We start from the raw sequence: 25,532 nt of genomic DNA, 5'->3' as shown, positions 1-25,532 counted from the left end.
ACCGTGCAGCCCCACCACTCCATGGCCTCTGGCAGCTGTCACAACCACATGTAGGGGTGACCAGGCCACCCTCTGTTCCAAGCATCCAGGCCTCAGAGAGGTTCAGCCCACTAGGTCTGCCCCCAGCTCCCGTTCTGGCTCCTACCATCTGGGCGGACTCAGGGACTGTGCCATCTGGCCAGCTGCAGGGGGAAGGGGTGGGGCCATGGCCAGCTGGGCTGCCCAGAGCATGGGTGGGAGGGGGCTTGTTAAGACGCACAATTAACTGCCCTGCCTTTGATCTGGGACAGGGACTTCCAGCATGTAAGTGGAGTCAGCTGCTGCTGCAGGCTGCAGCCAAGGGCCAGAAAGGGGCTGGGGGAGGAATTGGAGGGCAGGGGATTCAGAAGCTGGTAGGAGCCATGAGGGGTTATGGAGACTTGAGCCCTGCCCATTTGAGTCTAAGAGGGAGAGAAGGGGAAAAATCTGGTTTCCATTCCCTTCGTGCAAATAATCCGTGCATGCTCCTGTGCCTGGGCTGGGAGAGTTTTGTGCATGTGGGAACACTTAGGTATGACACTGAATGCGGCTATGCATTTGCACAGACACAGGCAAGTGTGTGTTTGTATGCATATCAATTTCATTTTTTGGGAGCATTTGCCCACTGCACCAGCTCACCTCTGTGTACATGGTGGGAGTTCAAAATGGCCTTATGGCTTGGGAGGCAGTGTGGCAGTTCAGCTAGCCTGCATTTGAATTCGGGCTCTTCTACTCACATATATGCTATGTGACTTATAGCAAGTTAACTAACCTCTCTTAGCTTCATTTGTAAAATGAGGATAATAATAGGACCTACTGCATGGGGATTGTTTGGGGATCCTAAACAACAGACAGAGTGCTATAGAACAGCATCTGACACACAGCCAGTGGTTAATACATGTTGGCTAATTTATTGGGTGCCATTAGGATAAAAGGACCTTAAGTGATCCTGGGATATGATTGCCCATGCCTCAGTTTCCCCACCTTAGTGCTGCCACATACCCCATGCTGTGGAGGTCTAGGCATAAAATCAATTCTCTCTGAGGATCAATGTAAAAAGAGAGGTAGGAGAAGAAAGAGCCAGGCCTTTGGAGAGCAGAGGCTGAACACTTAAACTGCTGGCTTCCCTTGGATTGGGAGCCTGGCTTACTGCTGGGCTTCATGCACCCCCCCTGCCCCGCCCCCTTTTCCATCCATTTTGAATGGGTCTGGGCTTTAGGGAGGGCAGTACCTTAACTGGATGGAGCTCCTGGGGCTGGCTTTGTCAATCTACCACACTCTGCTCTATCAAATGTCTTTTAGATTCTCATCCCCTCTCATGCATCCCCTCCTAGCTCCAAACAACTCCTTCCTAAATCTCCCTCCAGTATCCCCTCCAGAGTGAGAGATGGAGGAGTTCTCTGTTCCCTACAATGAAGAGATGCCCCCCCAACCCCCCACCCCCACTCCCCAACAGAAGTTCTGCCCAGCACTCTGCCTGGGTCCTAAGTACGAAAAGGCCGGGGATACCAGTGACCTTGGCACCTAGGTCACAGCTGTCCCTGGGCTGGGCAGTGCAGTCAGTATGGACTTGAGGTCCTCCCATAGCTTTTCCCTGATTCTCTAGCCCTCCTGAGGTTGCTATCTCTGTACCCCACCCTCCAGGCTCCAGCATCCCCATATGCCCTCTCCCTCACTGGGTAAAGCCCTATTATATGCCTTGCCTTCCCAGGTTTGCCCACTCTAGGTGCTCAAGCACCCCTTCCCTCTCCCTCTGACATCAGCACCCCATTCCTACAGCACACCCCAACTAAGGGAAGGTGTCCAGACAAGTAGATGACATAACAGCACAGGTATGGAAGGCCTAGGGGACCACCTCCTCCGAGCAGTCTCTGCATTTAAACATGGCAGAATCCATTTAAGAGAACCCCATCAGCAGCCTGGGGCAGAAGAGGCTTCTGATATTCCACTTGGGGAAACTGAGGACGCCTGCCTTCACAATGGACCCCCACATGGCTTGAAAACAAGGGAAACTGGGGGAAGGATCCACGCCAGGGACTGGCTGCCACCAAGAATGACTTTATGGGATTCAAATTTAGCTCGTGTTCAAGGTGATGGGCCAGGATGGACCCGGATGTGACGCTGGGGAAGGGAGAAGGCTGACCCCGGATGTCGAGTGAAGGAGGGGCACAGTGGTGGCCCCGTGCAGGGAGGGTGACAGTCCCTTTCTAGAAGGCCAGAGTCCCCTCCGAGGAAGGAGAGGTAGAAATGAGGTGTCTCAAGAGACGGGCAAAAGCCGCAGCGCTCGGGCAGCGTTCCGAGGCCAAAGGAGCCCAGCCCCCAGCCCAAGTCCAAGATCCGCTGTCCCGCCCCCTCCCGCGCTGGGCGCCGCCCCGCCCGGCCAGCCCCGGCAGGTCTCCCCCTGAGCTCCTAACCTCTCCCCCCACCCATCCCCCCTGATCACCTCCCGCTTATTAAACTGCAGGTGAACTCGGGAGCGCCTGGCGCCGCGCCGACCCCGCGCGGTTCCGCGGCTCCGAATTCACCCCCAAGTGTCAAAGCCCCCCACGTCCTCCACCAGGCCGCACGGGACGGGCGGGGCGAAACCAGCAGGACGCTTGGATCCACCCAGTCTAGAGGGGACAGGAGGACCAGCGGGGAAGAGGGGACGCTAAGGCCGGGGAGAAGACGAAGAGCCAAAGCAGCAGGGGTGAGAACATCAGCGCCTACCCGAGCCCCCAGTTAGGGAAATCGAAGAAAGAGCTACGGTGTCCTCACCGCGAGGACCCGGGAGCTGTAGAGGGAAAAGGGGGCTGCGGGGAGCGCGGGTGACCTAGAAACCCGAGGGTGGGCGCGGGCGCGCGGCGGCAGGGAGCGCCGGCCCGGCCCGGCCCGGTCATGAATGGCAGAGGCCCGGCACTTCGTGCCAAAGCGCGGGACGGCGGGGGCAGGGAGGGGCGCAGGGCCCTCGCGGCCCCCGGGCAGCGGCGTTTGCACGGCTGGAGGGGCGCGGGCCGCGGCCGGGTGGAAGGGGGCGGGAGCGCGGGGCGGAGGAGGGGGGCGCCCTCTCTGGGAGCTGCACGGCTGGGGCCGGGAGCCGTCGGCCCCGGCCCGCGGGGATTAGTTCGCGGCTGCATGCCGCCACACGCGGAGGGCTGGGCTGGGCCGCGTAGAAACAGAAACAGCGCCCGGGGCGCCCGGGGGAGGGAAGAGGGAGAGCGCGCGGAGGCGGGGCACGCGGCCGGGGACTGGGTAGCCTCTGATTTGGGGGCCCAGGGGTTGCAAGGAGGAGACCTGGTGAAAAGGGTAAGACCTTGGCTTTCCGGGGTCTTTCTGAAGTTGGGGTACGCTGGAGCCTGACTCCCCCAGAGGCCTCAGGCGCTAAGGCCACAGCATATGTGGGTCCCCCCCCTCCTCCATTAAGGATTGGACAAGTCCCAAGAGGGGTCACAGGGTCCCCACACTGTCCCACCCCAGAAACTAAGAGGAGAGATGCAAACCCTACTAGACCCATATGGGAGATAGGACCTCCCACTTTCCCAAAAGACCCGAGTCAAGGCCTAAAATATGAGCCAGAAGGTGGGTGCCAAGGCGATGAGTGACCAAACCTCCTGCCATATCCCCAACCTGAGCCGCTCTCAGGGGGTGTCTAGGTGGGGCCTGGGCCACCTAGAAGTTGGGGGAAAGGGGGACTGGGGAGTAGGCCAGGGGAAGAGGGGTTGGTGGGCTGCCAGGGCTGCCAGGCAGGAGGCACCACACACCAGCAGGCACACACCCAGAATGGTTTTCAGGGGTGGTAAGGATGACACAGAGGCTGGCAGTGTACCCCGCCGGGAAGAGCTTCTGCGGAAGTAGACATTCTACCTGCCCAGGCATCCCTGCCTGCACTATTTGGCAGAATGTCCCCAGCCTTCTCCCTCCCTTCTTCATGCTGATTCTGGGGACTTTATCACAGGCTCTCCATCCTAAATGCTGTTTACTAGGTAGAGGGTAAATTGAGGCAAGCAACATATTTCTGTACAAGAAATATCTGCAATTATTTCCTGGATCTGAGATCTGTGACACCAACTATGGGCAAGGAAACCCAGGAGTCCAGAGCTCTCCAGGCCTCATCCCACACAGCTCAACCTGGAGCTGCCTGGTCCCCATAAACCTGGCCCTGTGGTCTTTCCAAGACCAGACAGAGGCAGGAGAGCAGTGTGGCTGGCAGATGAGCACATGATGGGAAGTGGGCTGCCAGCTTGAGGGAGTGAGTTGGGGGGTGGCTGGTGGACAAATTCTGAGGTGGGGATGCTGGATGAGGTGGGCAGAGAAGTGGGAGGGGGTGGCTACCTCTGCTGAAGATGGGACTCTCGTAGGGGATCTTGTTCCGGGTCTCAAGGCTAGAGCAGTTCCAGCGCTGGTCCCGGAACTGGTGCTGGCACTCATGGATGGCAATCTGGATGCCCTGGATGGCAGAGGCAGCCACATCGGGGTGGCGCACACACACCTCCATCTGCCGCCGGCTCAGGCCCGGCAATGTCAGGCACACCGTGTTGGCATTGAGCACAGGTTCCGGGGGCAGGCGGAGGCCCAGGATGTCGTTGGGTGCCGACCTGCAGGCATGTGGGGTGGGAGTGGGTTGGTGTTGGGTGGGTCAAGTGGGGGCCAAGATGGCAGAGTTACCTGGCCCCATTTAATAACACACACTGTGTCCCTAAGGCCATACTCCTCTGTTCCAACCCCCGCCTCTGAGGGGTGAGCCCATCAGTACACCCCCAAAGCGTTCACCTGTCCTTGACCTTTTCACCATTACCCCCTCCAAAACAACCCATCCAGCCACACACCCACACAGATAAGGATGTGTAAATGCACACACAGTAATTCATAAGTTCATCCCCAGGCACAGATGCCCGCACATGCAGAGTCCCCCAGTAGCCCACTCCCTGAGGCATATTTTCAGACAGTCACATTCACATAGACACCCTTACGTGTATGCTGTGGTGTACACACAAACCCAGGAACACTTATACACTCACACTTCATCAGAGTTACAGACCCACATTTGCAGAGTCAGTCACATTTACACACATGTTCATTTTAACATACATTGACCCATGAGCTCTCACATTCACACATGTGCACACACATGCATGCACACAGACAGACAGACAGACTGCTGTTTACCAGCATAGCTGTCAGGGCTCACACGCATGCACACACCAAGTGACCTTGCGGCTCCAGACTCTCACTGACCCCACCTGGGCTGCTTCCCCTCAGCTCCCAACCCCTGCCCCTCCCTTGGGCCATCACCAAGGTGGAACAAGGCAGTTTGAGTTTCCTCCTGGGTTGGAGGGGTGCCTTCTCCAAATGTGGCAAACCCCCTCCCCAGAAATCTCCCTCCTATTTGCCATCACTCTCCTCTGCATTGTCCTGTCTCCCCAGACTCCTCAGTCCCTGTCACAAGTCCAACCCTCTCCTTTGAAGGCACTGTCTTGTTGGTCACCAGCACTTCCCTGTGAACCTGTCCCTCCCTTCTCCCAGGGTCCCATGCCCCAGCAGGAGCTCCAGAGGCCCCTGCCTTCGGGGGTCCCAGCTCCCAGGAGGGCGGGGCATGAGGTGAGAGCTCACCTGGGCACTGCAGCAGCCAGCAGCAGGAGGAAGAACAGGAGCGCGCAGAGCTCGGGCCGCGGCTGGGGCCGAGGTCGGAGCCGCAGCCAGGGGCGAGGGTGGGCGCTGCCCATGGCGCGCGGGCCGTGACGCGCCAGGGGTCGGGGGCTCACAGCCCGGCTGGGCGAGCGAGCGGGGGACGGCGACGCATGATCGGCCGGGGTCGCGGCGGCTGCGACACGCAGTTCCGACTCGGGTCACGGCTCTGGGAGCAGACGGCGCCCGCCTCCCCGCGCCATGGGGCAGCGCCCCCGGGCACCGCCCTCGGGGGAGGGGGGCGGGCGGGCGCACCGGGCACCTCCTGGCACAGGGGTCCGGGGAATTTCCCGAGGCCCCCCTGCTTCAACTCCCGATGCCTCCCGAGGTTAAGGGGGGCCCGGAGGTGCAGCGGGCCGGGTATATGAGGCTGGGATTATGGGGAACTCCCAGCGCAGCGCCGCGAGCCTGCGCTTCCGAGGGCGAGCGCGGCGGGCCCGGGCGGGGCGACGCTGTCTGTGCCCGGCCCCACCGCCCGGAGAGTGAGTGACTGTCCCAGCCCTGGGGAGCTCCGCCGCCGCCTCCCCGCTCCCCGCACCCCTCACATTCAGTGTCTCTGGGCTCTACCCGACGTGACGTCACAGCGAGGGGTGGAGGCGTGGAGGCGCCCCGAGGCCACTGCGTCCGCTGAGGACTGGGGTGGGAGCCGCCTTACTGAGGGAAAGGGTGGGGGACGAAGAGGTGCTGGGGTCGGTGCACGCGTGCATGGGGAGGTGCATGTGCGCAAGGCGCGCCCGGTGTGTTTGTGTGGGAAGGTGTGTGTTACTGCTAGGTGTATGTGTGTGTCTGGCCAAGGCGCAGCAGCTGGGCAGCCCCGCCCTCCCCCAATCCACACACCTGCAGGGGCTGGAGGGGCAGGGCGGGCCCCCTCTGCTTCGCAGTCTCCACCTCAGTAGGGACTTCCCGGGCCTGACTTGTGAGGCAGGTGCCCCGTCCTGCAAAGGGGTTTGGCAGCCTCTAGCACTTGCTCTGGTTGGATGTGTGACCTTAAACTGATGCCTCCTGTTCGCTGAAATGAGTTTAATAAGGCCCACCTTGCCTAGTCCTGTGAGCCAATGATGGCCAAAGTGCCTGGCCTCCAGTAAAAGCTTGTGTGGGAGCCGAGCCCCAGGAAGGGTGGTGCACCCTGGGAGGAGGGCTCAGAAAGCTTTCTTAATCCTGGAAGAGGGCTTTGAGGTCATCTTATTAGGCCCCCTTTTATTTCACAAGAAAATATTGAAGCTCAGAGAGGGTCGTGACTTCCTCAAGGTCACACAACAATTTAGTGGAAGAGCCGGAACCAAATTCAGTTCTCCTGATTCCCAGCACAGCAGTAGCAGCAGCAGCAGTGGTGGCTCCAAAACTGAGCACTACTTGCCCTGGTGGATGCCCTGGGTCTCTGCCCTGCCCCTGGCCTGGCCCTGCCTGCACATGGTCTCCTGAGACCAGCCTCCTGGATTGGTTCCTCTCTGGGAACCATCTGCGCTTACTCCTGTCTGGGATCCCTTCCTTTCCTCCCACCTCAGCTGAACACCAGGCCCCACCTTAATAATGGTCAAGTATGCTGAGCCCAGACAAAAGCTTGAGCCAGAGTGTTGGGTTAGAAAGGCTTTTAACGTGGGTCCTGATAGCAGACCTTACTTCCACTGTGGCCTCAGCATCCTTCTCTGTAAAATGGGCACAGCCCCCTGCTCCATGCACACACTCCTCCCAACGCCAGTGCCCCCCTCTCTTTGAAGAGAGCCCCTCCTGGCTTAGGGACAGAACTCTTCAAGCCTCTGGGCTCAGAGACAACAGGGGCCCATTCCTAGAATTGCCCATCTTTGGGGAACTGGAGAAGAGGGGAGGGGCCTTCCTGGACCCCAGACTGTCAGGTGGTGAGGGCGACCTGAGCAAGGGCGGGCTGACAGCATTCTCCCCCTCTTTTCCCCCATCTCTGCCGACAGCCACCACAGCTGTCAGGAATTAAAGGCTTGAGGCTGCTGGGGGTTGGGAGGAGAAGCAGTCTGGCTGGACGGCAGGAAAACAGCCGGGGGCAGGAAGTAGTCTGCATCAGCCAGAGCCTTGTCTGACCCTAGCCGCCCCCTGCCCCACCCCAATCTCCCCCACCTTGCTGCAGGGACAGGGACAGCTTGGGACTAGAGTTGGGAAGAGTATGGGGAGGGACAGGGCGGGACCAGTCTCAAAACAAGTAGGAGGCATGTGCCCAGGGCAGGAGAGGGCACCGGGGACAAATGAGGAGGTGGAGTTGTGCTCCCATTGTCCCATTGGCTGTTCGGGAAACTGAGACCGAGAAAGGATTGGGAACAGGACCAACATGACACAGAGAACAGGTTCATAATCCAGTTAGCAGGCCTCCTTACTCCCCGTCCAGTGCTCACTTTCCCATGCTTGATGCATCAAATGAATTCTCTGGGGTGGGCCATTCTGGAATGCTGCTGAATCAGCCTTTCCAGGGGCAAGGCCTGGGGTCTGTCTCTCTAACTAGTACTCCAAGCGATTTTGGTGAGGGCCTTGTTTAGGAAATGCTGCTGACCAGGTTGAGAGGCTGGTTTTCTTTCCTTCAGCCTCCTTCTAACGAGGGAAGGTCTCTTTGCTCTCCCACCCTCCACTGTTCAGGAAATATAAAAGTGCAAAGGACAGGGAGAAGACCCTATCTTTGGAACCCCCAGGAGGGGCTCTGGCCTGATTTCATGTCTCTTCAGGAGTGCCCAAGTCGGGGAACTTCTCTTCTCCTTGGTTTGGTGAGGAGGAGGGACGGCATGTGTCGGCACTGGGACTTGGCACATGTGTACACGAGACCCAGAGAGTGTCTGCAGCCAGGGCCCCCAGCCCCATCTCCCACACCATGGCCAACCATGGCCAAGCCCCTCTCAGCGGTCCCCAGGCCCTGCCCCGGCCCTGCCCCAGGTCTTGGCCCTTAGCCCAGCCCCAGCCCCCACAGCCACCGCCTGAGACCACAATTACAGGGGCCACTAGGGATGGAGGGAGCACCGGGGATGAAAGGCAGCTCTGAGAATGGTTCCAGCTGTGGTGGCTCTGGAGGAGGTGGCAGGAAAGGGGGGACTGGGGGAGGACCAGGGTAAGAACAGGTGGGACCCTCGTGGCCCCAGCCCTGATGTTCAATGAGAAGTCTGTCCTGAAGGAGAGAGGGAAGGAGCCCCAGACTGATGCAGGGTCTCTGTCCTTTTGCCCAGGCCTTGGGGACCACTACCCATCAGCAAGGGAAGAGGACTAGCTCGCTGCTTGAGTCTCTCCAAACTGCCCGAATGTTCTGTGACTGAAGGGAAAGGAGGAAGTTTCCAGGCCCCCAGTTTCACGCTGATTCTGGGCCCTCCACCCCAGCTTCCTCACCCATCTGTCTGCATCCCGGCTGTTCCTTGTGTGGTCACGCACACATCTGGGGCGCCTCTGTGCTCTTCCCCCCCTCCCCAGTTCCATGTCCCCCCCCCCCCCACTTAGCCGGGGGTGGTGGTGGGGTGGTGGTGGGTGAGACTTGATGGCTCAGACTGTGCGTGGGGCTGAGCAGCTGGATGGGCAAGGGGTGGGGGGGGTGTAATGGGGGCCTTTTGAGCTCCACTTCCGGCCACAAGAGAACAGAGCCCCCCCACCTCGGGAGCTTAAAGAGGACCAGGCTAGTGATGGTCAAGTGGTGTGTCCTAGGCTGTCACTCTCACCACTCACCCATCACACAGGTCAGTGCCCAGGCCCCTGCTGGGCTCTGCGATGGAAGACGGAGCACCAACATGTGACTAGTAGTTTACAGATTATAATGTACTCTCCATTTCATGAAGGGGAAACTGAGCTTCAGAGAGATTAAGTGACTAGACCAAGGTCCAGCTAGCTGAATTCCTGTTGGTTTTTCTGAGTGTAGAGTTGGTTTGTGCCACTGCCTTGGTTTCTCTTGCTGGCATCATGAAGGAGGATCCCAGCTACTCCCCTCCCCCAAGACTTGACAGTAGAGACTGGGAGGCGGGCATTCCAGCCCTAGGATTGGGCCTACCCAGAGGTCCCAGAAAGTCTGGAAGTCCTGCCCTCTCCTGCCCACTGCTCTGGGTTCTCCAGAGTCCTACAGATTCTGTGGCTTCGTGTTAACAGGGAAGCTGGACTCCTGGCTCCCTCTGGTGGTTTCAGGGAGAAGTTCAGGAGATATGAACCATACATATGCATAACAAGAGCTCTGCTCCAGGGAAAGGCAGAGCTGTGGATACGAACCCTCTCTCAAGGGAGCCTCATTTCTCCTCCACTCTTCCTCTCAGCAAGAAGGAAACCCCAAATGCCTCTTACTTCCCACTGCAGCCTGACACCTCCTCCCCACACATGCCTCAGTCTGGGGCCCTACCATGATCCCTGAGGGCTGAACCAGGCTAGGTCATAAGCAGATGTGGGGCCATTGTTGGGAGAAGGAAGGACGCACTATTCTGGATCTTGGAAGCCATTGCTTGAGCCTGCTGCATCCGGGATGAATTCTCCTTCCTTCTGTTTCATTTGAAGAACCCTGGTCTCCTCCCTGTGTCCCCAATCCACATAGACCCAATTCCAGCCATGCTAGTACATCTCCATGGACGTCGTTGTTGGTTCAGGAATAAGCAAACTTGTTTTATTCCAAGCTGGAACAATCAGAATCTTCCTGGGGTCTTCTGCTGGAGATAACTGGGGTGGGCCTCTCTTCCTTTCGGATCACTAGCTCTAAGGATGTAGGCACAGGGCTGCTGCATAGGGAAAGCCTGTCTGCAGCAGGAGAGATTGAGAACAGTATTTAAAGAGAGGCAAAGATAAGCAAAAGCAATAAGAGGAGGGAAAGGGGGAAAGACAGCAAAAGCTGCCTGGATTCTGCTGTACTTGAGTTCAGATTTACCCTGGGCTTCCCAGGTATAAGATCCAATAATTCCCTTCTGGCCTAAGCTAGTTTGAGTTGGGTAATTTCACTTGCAATCAGGTCCTGCCCAATACCTGCAAGCATCTTCTCTATCCCCATTCTCACAGCAACTGCCATTTATTAAACAAAAAAATCATTTGTCAAATGCTTTTCTAAGGGCTTTTCATATCTAAAAAAAAAAAATCCTTCAGTCCTCTGAAGGTGCAAGATGGATTATGATGTCTGCAAATTCTTGTCACTACTCCCATTGAGAGGTGGAATCTTTTCCCCTTCCCTTAAATTTTAGCTGGCTCTGTGACCTGTTTCAGCTAACAGAAATGTGTTGATGCTGTGGAACTTCCCAAACTTGACCTTATGAGACATGCAGCTTCTGCTCCAAGTTTGGCACACTCCCTCTTGAAAGCCTGCTTCATGTAAGAAGTCTGACTACCCTGAGGTCACCATGCTTTGAGAAAGCCTGAGCAAGCCCCACGGAGAACATGAGGCACTGGAGGAGCTCTGAGGCAGCAGACGTGTAGTGAATTCTCCTGGACTGTCCGACCCAACCCAGCCACCAGTGCAATGCAGCCAAGGGGCTGAGCCCAGCTGATGCTACCTGGAACAGAACCACCCACCTGAGTTCTGACAAATTCCCGACCTAAAGGGTCATGGGAAAGAATTGTCACTATTTAAGCCAATTTGGAGTTGTTTGTTATGCAGTCTGTTATGGATAACTGGAACAGGCTGATATCTCCATAGTATAGATAAAGAAACTAAGTTGAATTGGGCCAATCTTGTAAACTTCTAAGCAGAGCAGAAGTAGCCTCAAACCTAGGGTGCCTGGGTCCAAAGGGGGAGTCATTCCCACTGTAGTATTTGGACTTTGGGCAATTTGGGGGTTCTGAGTCCCAGCTGCTGGGCAAAATTCTCCCCTTTCTCTCTAGAAGAAGTTGGGGGTGTGAGGTTCACCCCTGGAGAGCCAGGAACCCGAAATCCTTCCTTTCTGTCTCCTCACATTCACCATCACCTTCCTGAAGGGACCAGGAAGAAGGAAATGTGGATGGTTGCCAAGAGAAACCTTCTGTGGACCCTGCTTCCTGTCCCTCCCCAGTGCTGCTCTGGGCAGTCTTTCCCGTGTTAATAGGAGAGAACTGAGTTTCAGCTGTAACAAAGTGTGATGATGGTAATAACAGTTGCATCACATTCTAATGTGTATAAAGTGCTTTGCTTTCATCCCTTGGGCTTGAATGGGAGTCTACCCTCGAATTTCTTATGGGACACAGAAACAGAAAGACAGTTAAATGTGTCATATCTCCTAGAAGTATGGCGAAGATGGGCCTGAGAGCTGAGAAGGACACTGGACAGATGCTTCGGGTCCCCCTGTCCTAGGTGCTCTCACTCTGTCACTCTAAAGAGGGATTAGTAGTTTCCTCCGGCTCGCAGATCCAGGTCCTAGATATGTGATAAGGATGAACAAGAAAAGTGTCAAGAGAGAGAAACAGGCTTCTAAGAGAGCCCAACTCAGTGGAGGGGAAGATGGGGACCCAGGATGGGGACCCGTGAGAAGCTAGTTCTAAAATCACCTTCCCTTATACACTCCTTCCAGAACCTGGCCCTCTAGGAACTTGTAGGAGATTCAGCACCCCCTCCCCCAGACTATGGGCCCAGTCGCATTGCTTAAATATCTTTATTGATACTAAACTCACCCACCTGTCCCAGGCCAGCAGTTCTAGAGGCTTCCAGAGCCCGGCATCCAGAGGCCTAGAGACTGGTTCTTTGGTTTCCAACTGGGGGCCAAGGGGAGGAAGGGCCTGTATAATCTCCCCCAGAAACCCTCGGAACGCCTCTCCAAGTTCTCTCCCGCTCCCTGAGCGTTCTCCGGCAGTGTACGTCTCAAGCCCGCTGCCCTCACAGTGTCCAGAGGAAGAGGCCGGGCCGGGGCAGCGCCCCCTTCTGGAGCCCAGAGTTCCCCCAGATGCCTAGAGACCGTGTCTGCGCGCAGTTTGGAGAGCCGCGCGGCGGGTCAGAGGCAGAGGCTGAGCTCCTTGCGCACGCGACAGCGGTGGCACTGCACCACGCAGCACCAGTGGAAGCGGCACAGACAGTTCTCCTCGAGCTGCACGCTCTCCTGGCGGTGCCCGCGGCCGCAACACAGCAGGTCGCAGCCGCTGAGGTCCGGGGCACTGCTGTTGCAGGCGCGGCCGCGCGTACCGGGCGAGCCTGTGCGCCGGTTGGGCGCGCAGAAGTCGGGCGAATCCGCGGCGTAGAGAAGGTCTGCGCGGCCGGGCGGCTTGAGCGTGCGCACCGCGGGCAGCAGGGCCTTGCCGTCGTTGGTGCCCATGACGCGCGAGGCGCCGTGGAAGCGCTCCAGGAGCCGCGCACCCACCTCGCGGAACGGGGGCAGCTTCTGCCAGCAGGTGCGCAGCGCGCACGAGCCCGACAGGCCGTGGCACTTGCACTCGGTGCGCGTATGACTCCGCACGGCCTGCGGGGAGCAGAGGGGCAGGCGGGTGGGGAACAGATTGAAGAGGGTGCAGGCAGGGAAAGGCCCAGAAGATGGGCAGAAAATAAGAGGGAGCGGGGTTGGACAGAAAAGGGGAAAGAGGAGACAAAAACAGGAGAGGGCAAAGTGGGGAGGAGATGAAGTTAGCGATATCCCGGAGAGGGAAAAGGGGAAGAACGGTAAGGACGAAAAGTAAGAGAAGTAGAGGGCCGTATGTGGAGCAGAAATTGCGGGGGGGGGGGGGGGGGGAGAAGAAAGCAGAATGGATGGGAGGGGTGAGATTCTCCTTGGGGGTGGTGGGGCTGGTGGCAGCTATCGCCGGCCTAGCCCTCCCGCCAGCGCGGCCCCCTCATTCCTGCCCCTCACGCCCCCAGGCGGGGCTGAGCTGAGACGTACAGCCGGCCTCCAGGGCGTCTGTCTCCGCCACCCCTCCCCATCCCTCTCCGACAGGTATGTGGGCCTGTCCGGACATTCCTCTCCTGGTCCTCTCCTCCCCGCCTGCCCGATGCCTCAGGCCCAAACCCTAAAGGACACAGGACGTGTGTGTCTGTGGGTGTCCCTAGAGCACCCTAGAACTGAGGCATAGGGTGCAGGAAGGCCCACCAGGAACACATTGCTGAGAAGGGAACCCAAGAGTCCTACATGTTATACACCATTTGTGTCTGAAGGTGGGAGGCTAAGATCTGCCCCCTGCCAGAGATTTATGGGGCCAAATGACCCAGAGAAATTGTCTCCGGAAGCTCATAGTCTGGGGGCCAACCTGTCCCCCTCCCACTCCCAGGCCATCCATCCTGGAACCATGTGACCCAGGCAGGCTTCTTGCCCTTCATTCAGAGAGAGTAGAGAGACCTGCCAGGTGGTGGACAAGAGAGGCTTGGACTGGGACTGCTGGGCAGCCAGTTGGCAAGAGCAGGGATTCAGTCCCGCTTCCTTGGTCTTTGCCTGACCCTTTCCTACCTCCACCAGGATCAGCTCCTTGTCCTTCACTCCTTTCCAAACCTTGTGCCCCCTGTGCCTGTTCTAGCCCCTTCCTAAGTTCCTCTCTCTTCTCCCGCACCCTAGATGCCACTCCTTTGCCCCAGCTTCTATCCTTTCTCTCATTCCCAGCCTTTCTCTCCCTTCTCTGCCCCTGCCCTGGTGTGCAGAGCCCTACCCACTCCAAACCTTTCCCCACCTGTCCTGTTTCTCAGAGGTATGCCCTCCCCACCTTGGGTCCCTGAAGGCCCTGAGTCTTGACCCTGGGCTGGCCCTCCCCACCCCACCCCACCCACTGGATCAAGTGCCTCCCTCTTCTAGGCTAGCCAGGTCACCCCCCCCCCCACATGCCCACCCAGGCCCCCAGCCAATCTTCCGAGGCATGCTCACCCCTACACCCTTTAACATCCTCCTACACTTATGCAACCACACCTCCACACACTCCTACACACACCCCACTCTCCCACATCCACTCCCACCCACTCCCACACACCCTTACACATTCCTTCCCATACACACCAGCCGGCCAGCCTCGTTGTTGTGCAGTTGCACGAGCGCCCGGATGTCTCCGCGTCCCCGCTTGTGCCGCGCATCCATAAAGAGCCTGGACTTCTCGTCCCCGAAGTCCACGTCGTCGCCGCAGCCTCCCCACTCCCAGGCGGCGCTGCCATCCGGGGAGCCAGCGAGGGCGGGGGGTCCGGGGGTGCCGGGTAGGCCCGGGGGCCGGGGCAGAGTGCGTCCGCGGGGCGCCTGGCAGCCGCACTGCAGCAGCTCGCCCATGGAGCAGGCCTGTGTGACCGCGTGGCTGGCACCTGCCGCCGTGATCGCAAACACGAAGGCCGTCTCCCGGATGTCTGCGGGTGCAGGAAAGGGCAGTCAGCAAGCAGGAGAAAGTCTGGATTTGGGGGGCCTGCGGTGGGCGGGATGGTGTAGCGTGGAGCCAGAAGGGGCCCGGGGAGACAGGGTCAGGGCATGGTGCAGGGGCTAGGGTGGGCCAGGGTGCCCAAAATCCGCCGGGAGAGGGGCTCGGGCAGGCCTTCCCAAACTACTTCCCTCTCCTCCAGCCTTCCAGCGGGGAGAAGGCAGTTCCCTCCCCACACTGACCCTGCTGCAAGATGCGTCCAAAGGCCTTGCTGTGGCTGGAGCAGTTCCAGCGGCGGAAGCGGAACTGGAACTGGCACTCTCGCACCCCGAGCCGGGCGCCCCGGGCTAGCTCAGCCACCACTTCCGGCTCAGCCTGGCACAACTCGGCCTGCCGCCCTGCCAGCCGCCGTGCCTTCCGGCAAATGCTGGTAGGATCCATAACCAAGGGGCTGCCCACGGCCCTGGGAAGTAGAGATGGGCAGATTAGTCATGTTGGTCAAGGAAGGGCTGAGGCTCTCATCTTTCCTCTCCCACTGGTATGGAGGGCGAGTCTCCCAGGCAGAGCCCCCGGATGTTTCTCATGGTGGGGGGGCGCGGGAGGGAATGAGAGCCCCCCTCCCCCAGTCAGCAGGCAGCCAGGAGCTGTGACCCCTCCCCACCCCCCCAATTGAGATTGAGATTGTCCTGTCTGATTCCCTTCCTATTTCATGTCTGTGTTCTCTCTTTATTGATTCTAGACTGAGATTACCATAAAGGTAGAATTCAGTCTTAACCTTATATACCCTGAGTCTATGCAATCTTTATTAATAAATCCTTATAGGAATTTGACTCAAGGTGAAGAAGGCAGATGCCAGGTAGGACAAGGTTAAAATTCAATAGGCCTAGCCCAAAAAGGAAACAAGGAAGAATTTAGCAGAAAAGAGATCAAGAAACTGTCAAGAAAAGAAAGCGTGTGTCACAAAGAGACACCAAAGAAAAGTAGGCAGTCTCAGGAAAGGATCTGGTCTTAGTGGACCACAAGCTGGACATGAGTCAACTGAATAGCCCTGATGCTAGAAAGGCAGGGGCAATCCCAGGGTTATGGAAAGCCATGGGATGTTCAAATAGCTAGGGAATCGAGTCTCTGAGGAAAGTCACACCCCCTTTCTAGCCCAAGTTTCTCCTTCTAAAATGGGAGGGTTGGACTTTGATCTTTAAGGTGGTCCCTACCAACCTGATAGTCTCTGTTTCCCTGATCAGAGCAGGAGGAAGGAGCTGAAGACTGAATCTCTGAAGCAATGTTGTGAAATAGCTGACACTGACCCTTCTCCTGCTCCAGGATCTGGCCTTTCCAGAACAGAATATCAGCAAGCCAAACTTGGGTACTGGGGTGGCATCACTGATTGGGGAGGGGGGGTTGGCAGGGGTGTCTGTTTGACCTAGTAGGTATGTGCTTCATGGGAAGTTCACACACTTTCAGAAGTCTCTCCACTCTCGTCCTATAATATGCTTGAGGAGAGAACTGCCATTGGTTCCTATATATCTGAAAGGTAAGCCTGTTAGGTGTTCACAACTTAGCGAAATCATTTCAATCAGACTGCTGTTATTTGAACAATCCCCGCCTTGCAGGAATTAGTGGGCACAGCACTCAGAAGCCCAGTATAATCTGAGACGACCCAAAACCCTTCTGCAGAAGGCAGAAAAAGATTCTGGGTAGGAGTAGGAGGCACCAAGAGATAGAAACAGTAGAGGAAAGTAGGGGTATATGGTGGCCTGCTGTTCAGTTTTGCCTTAGTGCATATCTTCCCCGTTGTCCCCATTTGCTCCACGGGACCAGGCTGCCCAGGCATGTTCTAACTTCCAGACAATGAGACATAATGGTCTTAAATAGAGGAATTTAGGTCTTAAGGTAAAATTTTTCAACAGTGAGAAGTGAAATGCTTGGAGAGGTCGCTGCAGAAAGATGTGTAAACTCAGTCCGTTAAGGTCTCTTAACATGCACATCCCAACTACCCTATTGAGTCACTCCCATCACCCCTGCCCATGTAGTCCAGGAACCAAGGTTCTCTTCTCTTTGGAGAGATCTTAAAGTTCAGAACTTCCTTCACCTGCTCAGCACTGGATCCCAACTGATGTCTAGGAAAGTCCAGCCCTATCCCTTTCTCAACCCTAAAGAAGTGATTGACAGAGCAGTGGATAGTGGGCCAAGGATAGGACAGCCCAAATTGTTTTCCAATGGCCCAGTGACCTTCAAGAGTTCATGGTTGATATGTCTGGCTGGCTGTCTATCTATCTATCTCTATCATCATTTATCATCTCTTCATCCCACCCTCTATCCACTCATCCCGCCTCTTTGCAAAAAGGATTTGAGGCAGCTTCCAGCGAAGTTGTACAGGGGCAGGTAGCACCTAGAAATCTGCAAGGGAATACAAAGGAAAATGAAACAGTCTCAATTCTCAACCTCCCAGTTGGGAGCTCCTTGAGAATTGAGACTGTTTCATTTTCCTTTGTATTCCCTTGCAGATTTCTAGGTGCTTAATTCATACCCCACCCCCACCCCCCAATTTTCATTATGAAAATTTGCATATTACAAATGATTGTCATAATAGTCAACGAGCACCATTTAACACGTTTTTGAATGAACGAATGTATGAATGAGCCATCTAAGAAGTCCCTTACTTGAGCCCAGGCCCCTGTTCCCACATTATTCCATGATTTCTAATTCATTTCTTCAAACATTTTCCCCCAAGAGGCCTCTGTCCAGCTCTTTCTACCACCTCCCTAACCATCTAGGGCTCCACCTGGGAGTCTAGGTCTCTACAACCTCTTCCCCATCTGCCCCCACAGCCCCCGCCCCATGTCTCTAAGTTCCCTGGTCCCTCCAACCCCAACCCTACTCCACCAACTCCCTGCTTTCCCAAGGTTGACTGACTGTCATTATCTTCCCAAGGTTGCTCTGCCCCCATCCCTCTCCTCTCCCTCCTCCTCCCCTAGTAAAGAAGGAGGGGGTAGGGGCACACAGGGGAGAAAGGCAACATCCTCTTGACCTTGTCTTCTTCCCACCGGCTAGAGATAGGAGAGGAATCAGGAGGAAACTGAAGGGCAGGGCCAGGGAAATGAGAGAGGAGAGGGCGTGGGGCTGGCCCTTCATGGGGTTGAGGGGCTACCCTAGAGCCAGTTCCTGGTCGGGGTCTGGCTCCCCAGGCCAGCTGTCTGCCTGGGAACTAGACTTGTTTACAAGCTGGTCAGGAGGAGGGATGGGCAGTAGGAACAGCCAGAATCCCAAGGGACTAACTTGCTCCTTGCCCTCCTGTCCTTGATCCCATCCTGAAGTTATAGAAAAGGAAATTTCAGAAGGGGGAGAGGTAGACTGACATTGGACAAGACACCAAGCCCTGGTCTCTGTCAGCTCTGGGTAAGCTGAGCCCCTCTGGGCCAGTCAGAAAAATGAAGAGTTAGCATGAGATGCTCTCACATCCCATCTCACTCTAAGATTTGACTTCATATCAAGAAATAACTCCTCTATCTCTTCTGTCCACTTACCCTCCTTCTTTTACTTCTGCTTCTTTAGGGAGTAGACTTTGCTTTCTGGGCCTCTGGGACAGCATTGGACAGGGATTGACCCCGAGAAGATTTGGGGGGATTTGCATTGTTTTTTTTTTGGTGGGGGGGGGTAGGGAGCACAGCAATGGTAGGGGATTTTTACGTCAAGTCTGGGACTCTAATCAAATAGCCATTCCTGGGCAGAGTCCTAAAAGAAATCAGCAGGCACACAAGAAGGGACGAGCCCAGGGTTGATCATTCTTGGCCTGTGCCAAGAGCTCCCTCCCAGGGCCCATAATTGGTGAGAACGTCAGAGCGATCAATAGCAGAGTGAGGTGGCATAAGGACCAGTCAGTTCCAACTTTGCAATGTCTGTAGACCTGGCAACATCTGGCAGCTCCAGGGTTCTGACCTAACCTTCCTGTCCATCTCTACATTCGGAGGGCAGAAGAGAATGCCAGAGATCAACTAGTCCAATGCCACCCATCCCACCTCCATTTTACAGATGAGCAATATGAGAGGGGACATGACCAACCCAAACCACTCAGTGGAGGGATTCCCAGTGCAAGAAAATTAGGTGGCTATTTAAAAAACTAAAATGTGGCTGGAGGAAATTGGCTGCAGGAGGTATCAGAAGATTTCAGGTGACCTCAAACCATCTTCCACATGGCTCTTGCTCCTAGCATATTTGGTCAACTCTGCGTCTATCCCAGATCACATCGCTGAATTTTTAGATTAGAGCCACCCCACTCCCCACCCCTAGATCATCAAAATCTTACCCATCTTCAAAATGTTAAATACAGAATTGCCCCCATGACCTGGTAATTCCACCTTAGGTATATGCCCCCAAAGAACTGAAAGCAGGGACACAGCCAGATACTTGGACAGCGATGTTCTTACCAGCATATTCACAGTAGCCAAAAGGTGGAAACAACCCAAATGTCCATTGACAGATGAATGGATAAACAAAATATGGTGTATCCATAAAATGGAATACTATTCAGCCATAAAAAGGAATAAAGTTCTGATACCCACTACAACATAAACTTTGAAAACATGCTAAGTGAAATAAGCCAGGCACAAAAGGACAAATCTTGTATGATTCCAATTATATGAAATATCTAGAATAAGTAACTTCACAGGGACAGAAAGTAGTCTAGAGTTTACCAGGGCCTGGGGGAAGAGGGAGTGGGGAGTTACTGCTTGATGGGCAAATGCTTCTGTTTGAGTTGATGAAAAGGTTTTAGAATTGGAAGGTGACAGTGATAGCACAACACTGTAAAGTAATCAATGCCATTGAATTGTACACTTAAAAATGGTTAAAATGGGAAATGCTGTGTTACATAAAATATATAAGCACAATTAAAAAAAGAAACACAACTCTCACCCAGCTACTTTAAGCTCACTTCAGCTCCCACTTGCCTGGAGGAGCTTTCCCTGGGACCCCAGCCCTCACTGATTTTCTCATCCTCTGCACTGTTCCCGGCTCCATTCATGTTGGGGGTGCTAGGTGTCCTGCCAGCGGCACAGTTGTTTTTTTCCTATTTTCTTGCTTTATCTCTCCAATCAGACATAAAGCTCCTTGAAGGCAAAGACCTCCGGAGAAAGCCTGCGTCCCATTAGAGAAGCACACACAGAGTGTTTGGGATCCACCAGACTTGGGTTAGAGTCTGAGCTCTGCCTTTTGCTTGTTGTAGGATTTTGAGCACGTCCCTTGCACATGAAGTTGGCCCTCAGTATGTATTTGCTGAATAAATTATGAGAGTCAACCTTTTGAGCCTCAGTTTCCTCAACTGTAAAATGGAAATGATAATACCTGTCATTATCCTGCCAGGTTACATATGCAATGATCCTGTCTAGAGCGTGGGACAAGTTTTTTCTGTCTTCCCATTTATACTCTTATTTCTTGGTCCTGAACAATGTGGGACAGACAGTTAAGTGTGCATATGGATGGCATTTGTGGATTCCTAACAACACCCTTTTCTCCAACTCTCTGCCCTTCCTATATCTTGTCCTCCCCTCCACGGCCCGGCCCGTGGACCAGAAGCACCCTCTAAGACCCCTCCCCTTCCCCAGCAGGCACTCCTGGGTGGGTTACTGAGACCCTTTTGATATGTAGCCTCTTCTGAAAGGTTTAATAACCAGCCCCCCTCTATTTCCCCATTCCCACCCCCAGGGTCTCTAGTCTGACCCACCTCCCAGGAGCCAGAAGAGGGAGCCCTGAGCCCTGGGGCTGTGGGTGGGGGCTGCGTGAGGGTGGGGGAGGTGGGTGGTGGAGAAGGGGCAGAAAAATGTTGCCTGACGGCTGCTGAGGCGGCTGGGCCCGGGCCTGTGCCCGCCCGCTTGTCCTGTCCTGCTCCTGCTCCTCCGTCTAACTCGTAATTACCGCTCCCCCTCCCCCAGTCCCTACCCCCACCTCAACCACCACATCAAAGCCAGTGATGCCCCAGCTCCATTTAACCCCTGCCTCCCCACCACCCACCAGCTGCCCCCACTCCACCCTCAGACCCACTCTGGTTCCCTCCGTCCACTGTCTGGACACTTCCCCTCTGCCCCCTACCTCCTCACACCTCCTTCCTATCGTGCTAGGGAGAAGTAAGGGCTTTCCCTTCCCCAGTAGACTTCACCACACCAGAGGACTTCTATTGGTCAGGGTGAAGGGATGGACAGGTTGGCGCTCCCTGGACCCCAAGGGGGATTCGTCTCATGCCTTCTGCTCTCCCACTGTGGGGGCTGGGAACACCCCCTGAGGGTGGGAAGGGGACGGCAGAAGGGGCCTGTGGTAGGCCCTAGGCCTCTTTTCTGACCCCCCACCCCCCACGTCACCCCAGGATGAGGTGCACAGTAGGAGGTGGACTACCAGCCCCAGCTCTCAGCCACCAGCATTCTGGGTGGCCGTGGACAAGACACTTCCTGTCTCTGGACCTAGAGGGAGAAGATTGAACCAAGTGATCTCCAAATCCCTTCTAGATCTAATATCTAGATTAAACTGAGGGCTCAGAGGAGGAAACAGCCCAAGGGGCCGGATGGAGAATGGGGAAGGAACTCGTCCAGCGACCTTTTTCTCCTTCAGCTTTGCCCTCAGAAGGCCACGGGCAGCACTCAAGGTTGCGCCCGCCTGGGACAGGACAGGCTTCTGTGTTCCCTTATTGCCTCCTGCTCTCTCCCGGTGGGAGGGCTGGCCGGGTGCCCTGCTGCCACCCTGACCGCAGCCTGGCTGCCTGCCCCCCTTGCCTCATCCCCGCCACAGCTGCATTTCTCCATCAAAGCGCACGCTCTGGAACCCCCCTCGCCGGGCCCTGGTGATCAAACCTCCAACTGACCTCCTCCCTCCCCCCCAACTCCTGGCTTCCGATGAGAACTGAGAACGGGGCAGGAGGGGGCCGCACCCCCCAGGAAATGTCACAGTGCCAGGACTCTGGTGGGCTCAGGGCATGCTCTGGCCAGGACCCAGCCAGCCTCCTTCTGCCCCTGCCCTTTTCTGCTCACAGCCCCATTGTCTCCTCCAGGAGAAGCTGCCAAGATGGGAGGCCTGGAGGGGGGTGGGGAATGGATGGTCGCCCCGCCCCCATCCCCACCCTTCCCTGAGCTTGGGGTGGGGGTGGGGGGGCAGCAACAAGATTGCCTGTGAAGTGCCAGGAGCCCTGGATAAAGACAGGATGGTGGAGAGTGGCCAGGTCCAGCCTTGGGGGTGGGAATGGGAGGGCAGGGTGACAGCTAGTAAACCTGGGTGTCAGGAGGAAGCCTGGGTCCCTTCCCTGCCTCCCTGTGGGGCCAGTGATGAGGCTGTCCTAGGCCTCTGGTTCCTGTTTTCTCTCTGTAAGTGAAGGGTGGAGGTGGGGGGCTGAAAGGCAAGATGGGAGGGGGAAAGGGCAAGAGCCTGGGTTGTGTTTTTCCTAGTGGAACAAGGGGAGGGTTAGTTTCTTTCACAGAAAATATAAAACAGAAAGAGGAAGAGAGAAGAAGGGAGATTGATTTGACTATTCTGTGAGAGTGAGCTATTTTCTACATCCACTGATTGAAGGTATAAATAAAGATGGGGTCAGACACTGAGAAGAACTTCCTGGGGGAGGAGGAGAGCTGGTGACCAGGAAGCCACAGCATCTCCCTCTTTGCCTCATTCTCAAGAGGGGGTCTGACAGGGCCGGAGGATAGACTGGGTGGCCTGCTGTGAGCTGGACAAGATGACCTCAAGAGAGCCTGGACAATGTCCTGGAATCTGGGATTCTGGGATTCACAGATATGGTTACAGATGGGAGAGAGACAGAGAGGCTGGAGGCACAGTGTGGAAAACATGCCTTTGGGGAAGGAGGGGGAGGGGGAAAGAAGGTGGAAAGGAAACTTTCTGGAACCTGGAGCCAGGTCCCCGAACCGATTCCAGGGCCTGAGCCACCCCCTCCAGGACTCTCCCTTCCTAACTGGGACAGTCAAGTCACTCAGATATCCTGGGGTGCCCTCTGCCCCCAGATTGGCTGCTGCTAGAATTTCAGAGTAGGCTGCACCTATTCTGGCCACCATTAGAGCACCGGCTTGGCCAGCACTGTCTGAGAAGCAAGGAGAAGGTGGCGAGCAAGCAGATCCTAAACATCAGGGAACAGCCTGGGGGCTCCTGGATGGAAAGCTCCCAGCTGGAGCGGGGCTGGGGCTGGGGGCTGGCAGGAGCCTCAGGTCAATGGGGGTTGTTGGGTCCAGCCCAGCAGCCCAGACCTGACCTTGGAGGGCAACAGTGGGGTGGGGTGGGGACAGGAGTGTAAGAAGATTCTGCGATCTTGGGAAAGGAAGTCTGGGCTGGGAAGAAAGGAATGAAGTGTCAGAGACAGACAGAGGAGTGAGGGGGGCAAGGAGGGTAGAGAGGGGGGTTCTCTCTGAGAGGCATCTGAGCAAGGCAGTCACCGCCACCTTATCACCGCAGCCCCTCACCCTTCACCCAGTTCACCCTGCGGCTGTGCCATGAAGGCCTCTGTGTTCTCCCACACCTGCCTTCCTCCCCCACTCCTGCCTCCCAGCTTCAAGGTCAGTCTCCAAGGGACCTGGCCTCTCCTCTTCCAGCTTGGCTCTCACCCAGGAGCCCCTGTTAATAAAGGAACCCCCATGATACAAACTCCGAAGAGGTGAATCAACCAATTCAGCCACACTCCACAAACCTAGTTTCAGCAGCTACACTGTCTCTGGCTTCAGGAGCCCTAAAGCTAAAGGCTCAGCTTTCCGGGAGCTCAAGTGGAGAAGAGAGGAGACCCAAGAGATCATTGTCAGTGAAATGCAGTGACTGGCATAGTTGCCCAATGCATGGGGTGTAGTGAGAGCACAGAGAAGGCAAGTTTTATGGGAGGGGAGAGGCGAGGGATGGCTTTGTGGAGGAAATGGTATCTTAACTGGAAGGATGACAATGCTGGGACAAATGGAGGGGGCGGAGGGAAGGTGACATCAGGAAGAGACTCTACTTGAAAGGGCAAAGATGTGAAAAGTGTGCTTGAGATCCGTTTGCAAAGTTTTGCTTGGGACCCTGGATTTTAATTAACTCCCATTTCCACCTCTGCAGACTCCGGCCAAAGAACCTGGAGTGTGGAGGAACGGACTAGCGTCATATAATTTTGTAAGTCATCACAGCCAGCATGCCAGGTAGGGGGGCTGTTATCCCTATTTTACAGCTGACACATTGGGGGAAGAGAGGGGAAGTGACTTGCCCAAGGTCACAGACTTAACAACTGGCAGGAATTACATCTGGGGTCTGTTTGATTTTGAAGCTGCTATTGCATTATGCTAAGCCAGGACCAAAGGATGCGCATTTCCTAGCTGGGGCCTGGGATCGTCCTCGATTTCTCCCCTCAACTGGCACCCCGGAGGGGCGTCTCTCCCGCATAACGGACGAAGGATCGCCGCCAGCAGCTCCCGGTGTGGGTACCCTGCTCTTCATCTCCCCAGAAGAAAGGGGTTCTGCCGCCCACCCCTTTTCCTAAATCCGAGGTGTGGCGGACGAGTGAAGGGTAGAGAATCCAGCCAATGACGTGGTGATATGCAAAGAAAAAGACCCTGCCTTTTTAGGATTGGCGGATCCAGCAAAGCTATTGTCCAAGTCCCGCCTCTCTAAACTCTGAGCTATTCCGGGCGGGGTCTTCTCTATCCCGACCCCGGAGCGGTCCTGCAGCGGTGCTCCCACCTTCCCTGGCTTCGTACCACCCTCCACTGCTCAAGGCTCCCGAAACCTTCGCCGCCTGGGTGTCTGCTCAGAGCTGTAGAGATAGGTCCGGAGGCCGGATCTGGGAAATCTGGGAAGACGCCCCCATCTCTTGGCGGGCCAGGCCTCCCACCCTTCGGCAGTCGCCTTCCCGGTTCCCGTACCTCCCCGAGATGACCCCTAAATCTGGAAGGGCCGGGTGCCGGGGACCCTTTCCTGCCCTTTTGCCTCTACCTTGCTTGGGGAGGAGGAGCTAGAGAAAGCCGGGGTCCTGACTCAGTTTCCCCTTTACCTTCCTTTTCCTGCCACTACCGCCAGGTCTGAAAGAGCAGGGAGGGAAGTTGGTGGGTTGGTTGGCAAAGCAGAGCTAGGAGGGGGCGGCTGTTTGTCCCTCCCTGCCTTGTGGCTTCCCCTTCTTCCTTTCTTTCCCCCAATCCAGTCCCCTTCCCTAAATCCAGGGACCTCCTCACAACCCTTTCCTTCGAATTTCTGATCGTCCCCCTTAGGCCCCCGTGGTAGCTCTCTCCTATCCGTCCGTCAATTCCCTGGTGACCTGGATTGAGAGCATAACTGGGAGGGATAGGGGAGAGAAAAAACAGCAGAATGCGCCCTGGTCCTACTCTGGAATTAGGAATTTCTAAGTGGCAGGTCAAAAGTGCCCCGGCGACACGCGCCTCCGCCACCCGCTCCCGCGCCGCTGCCTGCAGCTGGGCTCCGCGCGCAGGCAGAACCCGCAGGCAGCGGAAGTGCCGTGTGGAGCCCCCAACCCGTCCCGGGTTCCCCACCCTCGAGCACCAGAGCCCACGCGACAGCCCCGCGCAGCACTCACCACCAAAGTCCGGCGACGTGCGCGGGGCATAGGAGCAGCAGCAGCAGCAGCCCGAGGCGGGAGGGCGCGGGAGGCAGCATCGTGGCCGCTGCGTGGCCGGCGGGTGCTGGCCGGGAACGAGGCTGCGGGGCGAGCAGATGCGCGC

At 56.3% G+C, this 25,532-nt stretch overlaps 2 protein-coding genes and 1 long non-coding RNA gene across 3 annotated transcripts in view; 1 reads left to right on the top strand and 2 right to left on the bottom strand.

Annotated features, from left to right (window-relative positions):
• Positions 1-5,720, bottom strand: part of WNT10A (Wnt family member 10A) — an 11,925-nt gene extending 6,205 nt beyond the window's left edge. Inside the window, exons 1-2 of the mRNA XM_037849812.1 lie at positions 5,608-5,720; positions 4,330-4,592 (exon numbers count right to left, since the gene is read on the bottom strand). Coding sequence (XP_037705740.1) covers positions 4,330-4,592; positions 5,608-5,720 — 376 coding nt within the window. The remainder of the gene's footprint in view (positions 1-4,329; positions 4,593-5,607) is intronic.
• On the top strand, positions 2,414-20,108 carry LOC119544374. The gene is made up of 4 exons (XR_005218822.1): positions 2,414-2,707; positions 15,062-15,289; positions 16,106-16,222; positions 19,954-20,108. It is a non-coding gene; the product is annotated as an uncharacterized LOC119544374 (long non-coding RNA).
• WNT6 (Wnt family member 6) lies at positions 12,317-25,532 on the bottom strand. Its single transcript, XM_037849813.1, has 4 exons — positions 25,388-25,532; positions 15,102-15,322; positions 14,517-14,851; positions 12,317-13,004 (listed from the first exon to the last, which is right to left on the bottom strand). The coding sequence occupies exons 1-4, from the start codon at positions 25,465-25,467 to the stop codon at positions 12,543-12,545; spliced, it is 1,098 nt and encodes a 365-aa protein (XP_037705741.1). The 5' UTR covers positions 25,468-25,532; the 3' UTR covers positions 12,317-12,542.

The sequence above is a fragment of the Choloepus didactylus genome, chromosome 9 (assembly GCF_015220235.1).
Source record: "Choloepus didactylus isolate mChoDid1 chromosome 9, mChoDid1.pri, whole genome shotgun sequence".
In the NCBI taxonomy this organism is placed as follows: Eukaryota; Metazoa; Chordata; class Mammalia; order Pilosa; family Megalonychidae; genus Choloepus; species Choloepus didactylus.
This window is presented reverse-complemented; position numbering and strand designations above follow the sequence as displayed.

Excerpts from the sequence above, each read along its gene's own strand:
- WNT6 (XM_037849813.1), bottom strand. The coding sequence starts at position 25,467 with ATGCTGCCTCCCGCGCCCTCCCGCCTCGGGCTGCTGCTGCTGCTGCTC. Across the intron at positions 14,852-15,101 it reads TGGACGCATCTTGCAGCAGG|ACATCCGGGAGACGGCCTTC; the intron begins GTCAGTGTGGGG and ends CTGCACCCGCAG. Across the intron at positions 13,005-14,516 it reads ACAACGAGGCTGGCCGGCTG|GCCGTGCGGAGTCATACGCG; the intron begins GTGTGTATGGGA and ends TGCTCCCCGCAG.